General features: G+C 32.2%; 1 protein-coding gene across 2 annotated transcripts; it reads right to left on the bottom strand.

The window, feature by feature from the left end:
- Positions 1-4,612: 4,612 nt before the first annotated feature.
- On the bottom strand, positions 4,613-6,024 carry LOC120251733 (WRKY transcription factor 22-like). 2 transcript variants are annotated; one of them, XM_039260369.1, is made up of 3 exons: positions 5,539-6,024; positions 5,337-5,453; positions 4,613-5,233 (listed from the first exon to the last, which is right to left on the bottom strand). In XM_039260369.1, the coding sequence occupies exons 1-3, from the start codon at positions 5,886-5,888 to the stop codon at positions 4,792-4,794; spliced, it is 909 nt and encodes a 302-aa protein (XP_039116303.1). In that variant the 5' UTR covers positions 5,889-6,024; the 3' UTR covers positions 4,613-4,791. The 2 variants fall into 2 exon arrangements, with proteins under 2 accessions (XP_039116303.1, XP_039116304.1); XM_039260370.1 differs by having other exon boundaries at positions 5,337-5,450; positions 5,539-6,021.
- Positions 6,025-13,902: the final 7,878 nt, after the last annotated feature.

Genomic DNA, 13,902 nt, shown 5'->3' with positions numbered 1-13,902 from the left:
TGTGATTTGTTCATATTATTATATATATATAAACTTGCATATATATATATATACCAAATTTTTAGTTTACTGTTAACATGTAATGGTTTTTTAATTATTGTATGGCAATAATTTTACATGTTATTTTCTTAACAAAGTCCGTAAATAAAAAATTCAATTATAAGGAAAAGCAAATATAAAATCCCTCATATAATCTATGAATGAGTGATATAAAATGATTCCATATAATTAAATAAATATATCAGTATAAATTTATTATTTAGAAATATAATGTATGGTGTAAAAGATTTTGTTTGAATAGAATTTCTATTAAAAATTCCAAGACACCAAATAGTTTGAATATAAAGGATTCAAAGGACTACCTAATCAAGAAGTACTACATCATAATTCATATTTTAATTCAACATTAAATCAAAATAAACGTATTATTTTAATTTTATTTGGATAATATATAATGTTAATTCATCTTTGTCTGTTGATAGCGATCGAGTCCCTTACATAAGTGTTTGTTTCAGAAAAAACCTGAGATCAAACTCCAAACCTATACATGGTGAGGATATCAATATTTATTGAACTTATGACTACGCTCTACATTTGTGCATGTTTTTAAATTCCCTAGAATAAGAGATGTTTGTTACCTATTTGTCAAATAATAATAATAATAATAATAATAATAATAATAAAAATAAAATTTAAAAAAAATAAAAAAAAACCCTAATCTATGAATGAGTGATATAATACGATTCCATATAATTAAATAAATATATCAGTATAAATTTATTATTTAGAAATATAATGTATGGTGTAAAATATTTTTTTAATAGAATTTCTATCAATAATTCCAAGCCACCAAAAAGTCTGAATATAAAGGATTCAAAGGACTACCTAATCAAGAAGTACTACATCGCGATTTATATTTTAATTCAACTTTAAATTAAAATAAGCATATTATTCTAATTTTACTTGAATAATATATAATGTTAATTCCTTTTAGTCTATTGGTACCGATCGAGTTCTTACTTAAGGTATTTGTTTCAGAGAAAACTTGAGATCGAACTCCAAATCCTATGCATGGTGAGGAGGACATAAATACTTGTTTTGAGGTAAGACATAAATACTTGTTGAACTTATGATTGCGCTCTATAGCTGCGCATATTTTTAAATTCTCTTAAATGAGAGATGTTTGTCACATATTTGTTAAATAATAATAATAAATAAATAAATAAATAAATAAATAACCTCATATAATCTATGAATGAGTGATATAATATGATTCCATATAATTAAATAAATATATCAGTATAAATTTATTATTTAGAAATGTAATATATGGTGTATAAGATTTTGTTTGAATAGAATTTCTATTAATAATTCCAAGCCACCAAATACTCTGAATATAAATGATTAAAAGGACTACCTAATTAAGAAGTACTAATACATAATGTTACCAATGATTTTTTGGTCTATTGGTATCGAATTCCTTATATAAAATAATTGTTTTATAGAAAACTTGATATGGAACCCCAAAACCTATGTATGGTAATGATATAAGTACTTGTTAAACTTATGATTGTACTCTACATTTGTACATGTTTTTAAATTCCTTTAAATGAGAGATGTTTATCATCTATTTGTCAAATATTAATAATAATAATAATAATAATACAAGATGTTATTGTTTGTAGATGCTTGTAAACATGCTTACACATGACTGACTTGCGAGGAAAAAAATTAAATATAAGTTTCATGAATCATGATCTGTTATTATGCATGTAGTGTTAAACTATTTTAAAAATTCTGTTTATTTATAATGCCCATGCAATTCTATTGGGGTAAACCATAAAAACGAATATATTTTATTATTTTGTGCCTTCCAATTTTAAGAGCATTAATATATTTTTGGGAGATGTGAGCAATAATTGTGTGCGGGTGGTCTCAGCGGTCATGTGTGTGTAGACCCCACTCCTACTTGCTCCACCGAGATTTGTGCACGTCTCTGATAATTCTAGCTGGTCCCCGCTGCTCCTGTCAAAAAAAAAAAAAGTATTTCCAAGCAAGAGTTGAGTGGAATGTAGTCCAAAATATAATAAAAAGAAAAAACTAATTTAATTTTATGTGGTTTTTCACCTTCATAGTTCATACTAATGTGGATATGGACTGATCATCCACTAGCTAGCTCTTCTGCGTGCATCTTGACATTCTTTGTAATGTCATGTTATCCTTAATATTAATGTTAATTTTGACCCTGAGGCTTAAACTAATGTTGAAGCTTTCTAATTTTTTAAAGTGAAAATCCGGCCATTATACTCTTTCTTCTTCTTGTCGAGTGTTTTCCTCCATCTCTAATGGCCTTTCGTTGTAATCTTCTAGCATTTGTTTATGTAGTCTCCATCTCTTTATTTATTTATTTTTTTTTTTTGCAATTTTCATTTTTTTAAATTGTTCGGTTTTGTATTTTGAATAAAGTATGCTTTATCAATTTTTCTGTGAAAAAAAAAACCTGTCAAATGAGGTATAAATGAGAAGTTTTGTGTATTGTATAGGCAAAAAATTGGTTGGCCTTAATAAGGACTTATCTATTTTTTTTCACACATGTTTGCACCCTTCTTATATAAGTAAATTTATTGTATTTCCAGTATATTTTTTTATCCTACCATGAGCATAGAAAAGATGAATAATACATAAAAAGAGGACTAGTATTTTTAAAAAATTCAAATCTATGGGTTACCCATTAAGAAAATTCTAAATAGTAAAAGATTTGGGATCCTTTATAAATTCTAGTAACTTGTCTACGGATATATATATATTGAACAAAAGCTTTTCAACATTAATGAGCAACTTATGACTCAAAGAAGATTAAAAATAATTCCTTGCATGTATGAAAGATGGAATTAGAAAATTTAGCCCTCTAAATATTGGGTCAATGTTATCTATATTTATACCCAACATTTTTAAAAATATTTATTTTGATTTTTTAATTTTATAAGTTATCTATTTTTACCCTAAACTATATCTAAATATTTGTTTTGACTCTAAATTTTATGAAAATAATTGTTAGGCGCCCTCTATCCAATTTTGCAAATTGCAATGCTGGGATGATCATGAGAGATAACATGGAAGTGGATGTAGCGTATTATATAAGTTATCACATTGCTTTAAGATTTTATTTATTTTATAAAATAATGCATTAAAAAAATATTGAAAAAATAACATAAATAGTAATGCCGCAAATCACACAAGATATTTGGTTGTACAAATGAGCTACTCTTTTACAGGTGGTAAACAAAAAGTATAATTTTTTAATAAACCAAAACGGTTTATTTAAAGTTCAAAAATTAAAATAAACGAGCTTCATATTTTATTTATTTCCTAAGTCAAAGGTGAGCGTTTGAATATTCCATTTCATGTCCACATTTAAAATAAATAAATAAATAAATAAATAATTTTATAATTAAAAAAAATAAATATTTTGAAAAAATTTAATAAATCTAAATAAATGATGAACATTAAGACAAAGCTGAATACGAGTCAGTGACTTTAAGACAAGCATGAAAAGATCCCTAAGCTTTGCTTGGGGTGAAAGGTTATGGAGGGTTTGAAAGTGTTTTGGAGATAAGGGTTATTTGAACCTTTACTTGGGGTGAGGGGTTGAGGGTGAAGTAAAAATTTGGGAGGTAAATGGAGGGTTGAAAACACCCCATTTTACCTCCACTTCACAACCCTCCAAATTGGAGGGTTGAGGAGGGTTCATATTTTTTTATGACAATAATGCCCTTATTAGAATAATATAATGACCGAACAATAAATAGTGTTTTTTTCTTAAACATATTATTTTTTAATTAAAAAATTATTATTTTGTTATTATTGAGTTTATATCTCAAAGGGTAAACGTCCTATTTTGGTAATATTTTATGATAACAAATATTGGAAATATAAGACATATTAAGGATATTTTGGTAATATTAGTACCAACTCTTACTTTCCTTTACCTCCAATCCAAACACAAAAAGTTAAATAACCTTCTTTTATTTTACTCTTGCCCCAAGCATGATATGAGTTCAACCCTTACCTTCTTTTTCTTTACCTTATCTTATCTTACTTTATCAACCTTCCCCAAATTCCATCCAAGCAAGGCCTAAGCGAGCATAACTTTAGAACTCAAAAGGTTATACTAGCTTCTAAGAAGAGAAATGAAGGGTGATCTGGTCACTGTCCAGTGTGAATAAGGCTCGTCTGAGATAGTTATAAACTTTTCATTTTTACTAAAATTATTAATATTAATATATATATTAAAATAAGAAATTCTCAGACGCGGTGCTAAGTGCCTACTTCATCCCCACAGCTTGACCGTTTACCAGTTTTGCCATGAAACCCGGCAAGTTTCAGACAGCATGGCACGTGATCATGCCAGTGAATTAACAATCACAGATTGAAAAAAGACACTTTCATCAATGATCCATTATCATGATCTATACATTAATAATGGGTTGCGTGTACTTATATTTCTCTTTAAATGGATTTAATTATCATTTAATTATCATTTATTTAAAAATGAATAAAGTTGGAACTAGTTTTGATAACGACTGATCGACCAAAGTGATAGATGCTCTTATAAGTTATAAAAGATGCTTTAATTAGTTTACAAGAAAAGCTCCCAATATTCTTCACAAATGAACAGAAAAACAGTATATTTATTTGCTAAAATTACACATGGTATGAAACATGGACAAAAAGAAACTTCAAAGTTGAGACATGCATGCAAGCAGGCAGACAAACACCCTGAGATATATGTCATCCGCCACCAGCTGCAGCAGCGGCGTTGTTGGAACTCATCCAAGAAGGAGTCATGAAAAAATCTGGCAATCCATCAACCCCATCAAAGAACCCGGACGTGGAGTCTGACACGGTAGTGTTTAATCCTTCAAAGTCCATGAAAAGCACATCCTCATCAACCATGGAGATCATGTCTTCCTCATTTCCTTCCAAAACTGTGGCTTTGAGAGGAGTGGTGGGGGACAAAGTTGGAGTACTAGTACTGGCACGTTGTGTGGCCGTGGACGGTGGAATGGGGAACTTGTTGCGTGTGGTGCCGGCGAGGGAGTTCCGATGAGTGGGGACTGGGTGGTTGTGCTCAGCTGTGTAGGTGATGATCAACGTGCTTGGGTCTGTCTGACTTCTCTCTACTTGTTTTCTTGCTAGACATCCTTTGGAGCTACTGCATCTATAGTAACCTCTATATATATATATATATATGTATAATATCAATAAATTATCAGATTGCAAAAGACGAATGGAGAAATGAGGAAAGGACCATGGAAGTATGGATGAACAAATACCGAGGATATGGAGAGCCTTTGATGGGTTTCTGGCCGTACTTACGCCAAGCCCATAAGTCAGAGGAGTTGTCTCCAGCTGGGACATGGCATACCACTTTCTTCACCTGGCTCTTCCTGCTTTTCATTAATTTAACTCATAAGGTTTCCAAGACGAGAGAGAGAGAGAGAGAGAGAGAGAGAGAGAGAGAGAGAGGGGTTATACCTTCTCTTGGAACGTGAGGGTTGTTTTGGTGCAACAGGGAGTGATGAGGAGGATGAAGGGGTTCTCTTCTTCTCTTGCTGCAGCTGTTTTTGGGGTGGTCGTTGGGGTTTGAGAAAGAAGGGTTTGCAGAGCTCTTCAAGCTCATGAAGAGCTGTTTTGGTAGCCAAAAGATCAGGGAAACTAGTGAGAAGATCTTCATCTTCCTTTGGACAGTACTCCTTGAGAACTGATGATATTGGAAATGAAGAGAAAGGATCTCTCATGACTGTCGTCGTAGCAGTAGTAAGCACAGGTTCAGAACAACAGCAACTTTTTACCACAGCCTGCAAATCCCAGTCCTCAAAGTCCATGCACGCTGATAACCAAATCAAAAAAAGAACAAGACGATTTTATGAACAGTGATCTGCAGAGAAAGATAGGAAAACAAAGATAGCTCAAAGATTGAACAACAACTTTATTAGGTTTATAAACCACATCTCCCATACGTTTGACTTTGCTCATTTGTCAATGTTTATATTTTTATATATATTTGTCTATAGAGATAGAGAGAGAGGTGATGTGCATCTTTGTCTACCCATGACGCGGTACCACAGCCTCAAACTTTGAGTTTTTCTTCTTCAGTGTTAGATATTATTATAATAATATGAAGTTGATGAATATAATAGATTCAAGAATTTTCGTACAGGCGACCCACAAAGTTTTTTTAATTCTAAAATGAGCTGCTGGGTATGAAATGAAGGTTGGTGGGGCTCCGAGCAGTCCTTGTTCCAGAAACGTGCGCGTGTGAAAGTCGGCATGGTTGGGACCCATCTCTCGTGATTGATGATGTTCTTTTAACCACTCTTATGAACCACTTGATCTTACGGTTCTTACCCACTTGATGTTCTTAGTAATCAAATGCATTGTTGTGGTTTATTATTGATTCTTCTTCTATAGTTCCATTTAGACCATTGAATCCCGAAAAAGTTTTTGTATCTTGATAGGGCGGAGCTCTTATAGATTAAATTTAAATAAAAAAAAAAAGTTACAAATTCAAGAAAACTATTGAAATAAAATATGTATTTATTAATTTAATGTAAAAAATTATATATTATATCATAGTCATTTGATTCAAGTAATAAGAGGTATTAACATGAGTTTTTTGTGTGAGGTGCACAATTGTGAAAATTCAATATAAAGAAGTACTTATTATGTTTGCAAAATAAAAAAATTAAATTAACTATTTAATATTTCAATATAAGAATGCAAGGTGGAGGGTAAAAATATAAATTTTTTATTCCACCATAATTTTTTACTGGTTATGTACCATAAATCACTTTGTTGCACCCTCACACACATTATATATACACGTACGAGGGAGTTTATCGTACATTAGTTATAAATAAATAATAATAATAATGATAATAGTAATACACTAATAATAGTCATCTTTGTGAATAAATGAAGATTTACTGTTACACTTGTGACAAGATGTTGAAGATTGAGCATTGGAAGTTTTGTTTTCATACATACATGTGATGTGGGGAAGTTATAATTTTTATGAAACAAAAATGATTTATTTATTTATTATAATCATCTCAAAAGACATGCTTTCCTTTCAGTGCATCAATCACGAGTGATAACAGTGGATAAGGACTGCAGATGGCGATCAAATGCTTGATGAAATGCGGGAAAAAAGCAGGACTGATGCGGAAGGCGGGGACTCTCGCGTACAATACGGAGCTTGGGTGGAGCACGAGAGTTGGCAGACATGATAGGCGGTCCCCATCAACCATCCCTCGCATTAAAGAAGCTCGTTGCTAGGGATTAAGATCAGAAGCACGTCGCATCGTAATTGGCTCTCTGCTTTTGGATTCAGTCTTTTGAAAGATCAAGCTCTCAAAGAGGACGTGATTGTCAGTTATCACATGAGGTGTGACACTTATTAATTAATTAATTATTAATTTGGTTTTAATATGAAGAAGAGATCAAGTCAAGCACTCAAGATGGTTTGATTCGTGAGGCACATTGCCTTATTATTAATTATTTAAATATGAGGGATTAGATCTCTTTCTTGATTAATTTGTTTGATTTGCTAATTAAGTTGGATTAAAGAGTAGGGACCTTGTTTGTTATTTTCGGATCCGGATGCTGATGCAGTGATGAGGGATGGATCCGACCCGTATCGGATTGAGGGAGGCAGAGCGCCGTAGTTGTTCCTCCGTTGGGGTCCTCTCTCTCTTAATTAGTTATTGTTTTGAATGTGATAATATTTTGTGTAAATAGTGTAGTGATAAAGATAATTAAGAAACATGTTGAATTATATGTGGATTGTTGGAATTGAACATCTCATCTGCCAAGGTGCATTGACATTTTGGGTGTGTGATGATGTAGAAATTATGATTTTGATCTTTAACTTTTGAGGAATTTTGGAAGTTTCTTTTGTGATGAAATCTCACTCACCAATAGTTACATGAGCTTTACTATGCAGTGTTTGGACTGAGTGACTCTGGCTACTAGAAATATAATGTAAGACTTTTCAATAAAACTGCCAACGATGTTTTTAAAACCGCTCATAAGTTCTCTCCTTTTCGGTGACATGGTTCTTTTGGCATTCTATTTTTTTTCAATTTCTTCATTAGCAGTGCAAATTTGCAGAAATGTCTTTATAACTTTTGTGTTACCTTATCTGTTGCAATTATTGCTGGAGAAAATAATGAGTATAACTGTTAGCGGAGATTTTGTATGGCAGCAAAACATGTTCTCTTAATATGGGAAAGGCTTTTGATTTGCAATTGCTTTTTTTTATTCTGCTTATAGAGTGAAGAAATGTAGTATAAAGCAAAAGAAGACCATAGGAAATGGGTCAAATATGTGATAATTTGACTGCAACATTTTAACCAAATGTTATCAGGATATTGTTTGATGTCTCTGATTTGGCCTCATTCAGGTTTCATGTAAGTCGGATAGTTTTTTACCTGCCTATATCATCTATTCCATTTAGCCCACTTGTAGGATAACAAACTTATATTGCTATTTCATGTGTCCCTTAAAACATTGATATATCTTTCAGTTCAATGGCCTTTCTCGTTAAGACTTTAACACTAGCATTTTACCTTTGAAAAGATATGGCTATACCTATATTTTACTCATTTATCTGATGGTTATTCATAAATTTTTATGGAGTTTACTGAAAAAAAAAATGGAAAAAAAGGCTTTTGGATCTTGGGTAACTTCGATTATTGAAAGGTGTGGGAGATAATCTGTTAGTGATAATCGATCTAATCAAATTAGGGTTAGGAAAAATCGTTCTAATCAAATTAGGACTGTGAATTACAATTAATTGATATTTAATCAACAATTGATTAATTATCAAGGATCGATCACATGAACACATGAATAGATGTGAAAGATCAGGGTTACCTCACAGAGATTTCACAAGCGCAAAATCCTCCAACGCACACACACAATGTTCTCGAACTTTTCACCCTTGATCCGGAAGAAGTGATGGCTTCTTTTGCACCAAGCAACTAATGTGAATATTAGGGTTTTTGCCGTAGCCGTCTTTTGATGGCAATCACAAATTCATTCATTGAAAAACCCTAATCTCATATCACTACATCTTTAGCAAATTAGTCCATACTAATTTTATAGTCACAATCATGTCCATCAACAAATTGCAATTTAATCCAAAGATTAGAGATATTCATATGTGAGACCCCAATATAATATTTTACATATTAGTCCCTCTATCAATAAATATTCCATATAAGTGGGATAATTAGACCACCAATGACATTGTCGATCTCCACTTACATGTGTGTTTCTTTACACTATTGGACAAAACAATTTAAGGAAAAATATATAATAATATATATTATATATAATAAAATACTTTCAAAAAATAACCGGCCAGATTTTTATCCAACACATAAGAAACACAATCTAGAATATTCTCTCCTACAATAGGAGTGATAGATCCCATCTTGGATGACTACAAACCTTCATGTATTTATTATATAACCCAACGTGTCCGTATATAGCCTGTAATTAGCATCACCGGTTGACACTATCAAAGTCATATAATTTATACATAAGATTTAATAACATTCTCAAGTAATAAGGACTTTCTGTAACAGAATAACTCTTTTGTTCTATGACAGTGTTTGGTCTAGGAGTTTTGTATGGTCTAGTTCAATATTTGTCAACTACAAATATCCACAATGTTACTAAGAGTCTCCACTTTAGTGGCTGAGACATACCACTTTATCACATATAGTAGTACAACATGTGACAACCAATAATGAATACAAAATCATATTTTATCTCATAGGTTGTGAACTATTTTGGGTTGCAACTTGCAAGAAACATAGATAATCATGTCTCACTTTAATGATCTCTATCATTAACTTGAAATCTATACAATGCAATCCCATAGTAATATATCATCAAACATGAATAATACAATACCCATAATTATGCATGCAATGAAATAAAATTATTTTATTATTAAACAATAACTAGAATTGGTTTTGTAGGGCATACTAGTTTTCATAATCAACAACATTCAGGGTTTGTAGAGTTATTATACTAGTTACTTTTTAGGCCTCTGTGTTTGACTATATAACCTTGCCATCTTTTAGTATCACAACTCTTTCTTTTTTTTGTTGGCTAATAGGCAACAAGTACCCCATTTAAGAGATTGTCAAATGGATAGACATATATAGAGGTGCACCAGTTACGGTGGCTTACAGACCTCCTAGAAAAATCTCCTACCCTATAACTTTGGAGGAGTGAAACCACAGTTTCTCCCACAGGTACAGGAACAGTACTGGGTCAAGTGCACAGTGCATAAACAGTATTGTCAGGGGGAAGAATTCAAACTTTTGCCCTCCCCCTTACACTCAAGTGTCATACCATTAGAATATTCAATGGTTGGCGTATCACAACTTTTTCAAACGTGGGAAAGTTTAACAATTCGCATGGTATCTGTCACATTTTCTATTTTCATATTGGTTAAGCATCTACGTTGTGATAAAGTATAACAGTTTTCTTGCATGTGTGTATGCTAATGTTTTCTATTTTCTTTTTCTTTGTTTTGAATGCTTCTTATGTGGAAATAGTTAGGTAACTCAACTTTCTTTATGATAATTGCTTCTTAAATTGAAATACTTGCTTCGTCATCTATAAAACTTGAAATGTGTAGTGTTATTGGATCACTTAAATAAACGATAGTATTTCTTCTACAGATATGACTCCTCTGTTATCCTACTCTTTGTGGAGTGCATTGAATCAAACTTCTCAACAATTGTATCTAGTGTTTCAGATAGTTTTAATTCTGTGAAAGGGAACTTTGGATCAAGCAAAATTTCAAGCCATCCACCATGGTCCGGATAATATGCAACCGTGAATTTCAATCATGAAAGGTACTCTTCTCTAACCGATCAGACTGAGGGTTAGATATATTTGCACTTTTATCTCTTTATTTGAATATTACAATATGAAAGAGGAACATAATTTCCATCTTTTCTGGAAGTTTTTGTTAAAGAAGCAAAATAGTCCGGTTGGTGATCATATTGATTTTCCACTCTGCCTATCAGAATTTAATTAGCATTCATGTCTTTGTGATGAAAGGTGCCAACTTTAGATAAAATGGTTTAAGAGACAATAAAAGACTGTAGAAAAGATAAAAGAACTATTCCATGTTAGGAAAACTAGCCATTAGTACATAGAACAAAGCACTAAATTTGGTTGGTAGCTACCAACAAGTGGTGAAAATTCGAATTTTGGTTGATGGCACATTTTTTAGAGTGTGAGTAGTGATTGTATGTGGGTGGTCCCTGCGCCCATGTGTGCGTGGGCCCCATTCTCACTTATTCCGCCGATATTTGTGCACGTTCCTACTTTTTTTAGCGACTAGCGGCTCATCTTGGTTAAAAAAAAAAAATTGGTTGGTAGCTATTTATCTTCTTAATTTTTTATTATTTCTAAAATCATGGATAAAACTGCTGCATTTATGAAGCCTTTAAAAATGGTTTGCCCTTAATTTCTAAACACCCATAGGCCATCGTCATTAAGCGTAAAGTTTGTATTGTGTACATGTTTGATCCCATTATGTTATCGATATACATTTCCATAGCTTTTCCCTTTGAGCCGTTAGCAGGCTATTGAATCGGCAATGTTTAGTATTTTACAGGTGTGCATCCTCTGTATAATGGACCTTTTCATTTATAAACTTCTAGTCTTATTTCCACATCCCTTCCCTTCCATCTACTTTAACTTAGAGATGTTAAATGCTTATTTTTCTTTATTGGTTACTTACATAGTATTTGCTGTCCTTTCTCTGTTTTGTTGTAACTTATGAACATTTGTATATGTTACTAAGACGTTTGGTGAAGGCCGAAAGGTTTTACATTGAGGCATGGTCATGGCCTTGAAGAAAACAAGGATGTTGTCTGGTTCTTGAAGGGTTGCATTATGTGAGCAACCATGAAAAGTCGAGGCATATTATGGTGCTTTAAGGTACTGTAACACCGTCATAGCTGCTTGATTTAAACTGGAGTAATGACTCATGATGTTGATGTTGTATTCACTAAATTTAGTGTATTTTTTACAGTACCAAGAACTAAAATCTATATATTAAGTTGCACGGTAACCAGGTTATTTAACGGTACCTATGAACGAGATATAAAGAGTGACTTAGAGGTCATCTTGGTGAACCGGGGAGGAGGAATCTTAGAAGATTAAGGGGGCGTTTGGTTCGCGGTAATGATATATTATTACGGGAATGAGATTACCGTGGTAATGAGGTTGGGAATGTTATATAACTGGGAATATTGTGGTAATGTAGGATTACTATATTTGGTTGAGAACTTTATATTACTAGTAATCTGTCATTACCATGTTTGGTTAGTCATGGTAATCACCTCAATAATACATCAAAATTACCAAAATACTCTTGCATACAAAATTTTGAAAACTTTAATTTAAAATGATTAGATAATTAATTAATTAAATGATAATATAAAAAAAATTATTTTTTCACATTTTTTAAAAATACCTTTGTATTAAAATTTTGAGCAAATTGATCATTCTTTTGCTATTCTTTTAAAAATAATTTTGTATTTAAAAGTTAATCCAAAGAAATATAATCTCAACTATTATTTTGTTGAAGTTGCCTAAATACAACAGCATACAACTTACAATTTTGAGCAAATTTAATGTAATACAACAAATTACCAAAATACCCCTGCATACAAAGTTAATCTAAACACTCTTATATCTACCAAGAAAATATTGTCACAATTGAATACATAATAACACAAAGCAAATAAAATGTTTTAAGCATATAAAATTCAGTCACACCTTACTAGTTGCATAACACAATATATAAAATGTTTATACAACATAAAAATAATACATAACAAGCAATCCACATAATAGCATACACATTACCTGTTGTACTCAACATACATCACACAATTTAAATAGTTATAAAACCCTATCAAGTTTTAACTCTACTGGCAACCTCCTAATACCCAAGTAACATAATCCTTCTTACACTCATCAGGAAGTGAAAAGAAATATGACACCTTACTAGTGTCAGATACAATTAACCCACAAGCTCTGATTCTTTCCAATTGGGACATGCCTTCAATCTTCAGTAGCTCAGTATAAACTTTCTTCTTTGCCTCTGTCTCATCAGATAGGAATTGGAAGCAACTAGCAAGTCTTGAAATGTGTTCTCCAGAACTATCAATCCAAGTTCCAATAGAGCTAATGGTGCTTGAGAACTCATCATTGCCAACGTCTTGACCTAATGAGCGTTTATGCTTAACTTTCTTTGGATGTGCATCTTGTGATGGACCTGGTTATGAAGTAGCAGTAGCATTAATTGGGCTTACATCAGGGACACTTGTATTGTCTTCTCCATCTAAGTCAACAAAAGCATCTCCTATAGATGGTTCAGTATTTCCTACAGTTTCCTCATTTTTCAAGATCTTCAACAGCATTAGCTGGAGTTTCAGCACCCTCCCGGTGGCTCGATCTTTTCCAAATACTTGGCTCAACTCTTCTAAGTAGGGGAAAGGCTTGTTTCTTAGTCCATCAGCACCTGGGTGACTCTGAAAATAAACAAAGAAATAAATTGTAAACATCAACAAGATTAATAAATTATAAAGAAGTGTAACAAAAAATTTTAAAAATCATAAATTGTGATTAGACCAAAATTACCTTCACCCAATCATTAAATACAGTAACATCACATATGATGCATTTTGTGTTATCATTCCAACCAAAACCACTTGCATTTGGGCCCAACATCTCTTGAATAACATGGTATTGTCTTTTCCACAACTTCACTCTTGACTCAATTTGGGGTAAACC

Source organism: Dioscorea cayenensis, chromosome 20, assembly GCF_009730915.1.
Source record: "Dioscorea cayenensis subsp. rotundata cultivar TDr96_F1 chromosome 20, TDr96_F1_v2_PseudoChromosome.rev07_lg8_w22 25.fasta, whole genome shotgun sequence".
In the NCBI taxonomy this organism is placed as follows: domain Eukaryota; kingdom Viridiplantae; phylum Streptophyta; class Magnoliopsida; order Dioscoreales; family Dioscoreaceae; genus Dioscorea; species Dioscorea cayenensis.
The sequence above is the reverse complement of the archived record's forward strand: the minus strand, read 5'-3'. Positions and strand labels throughout refer to the sequence as shown.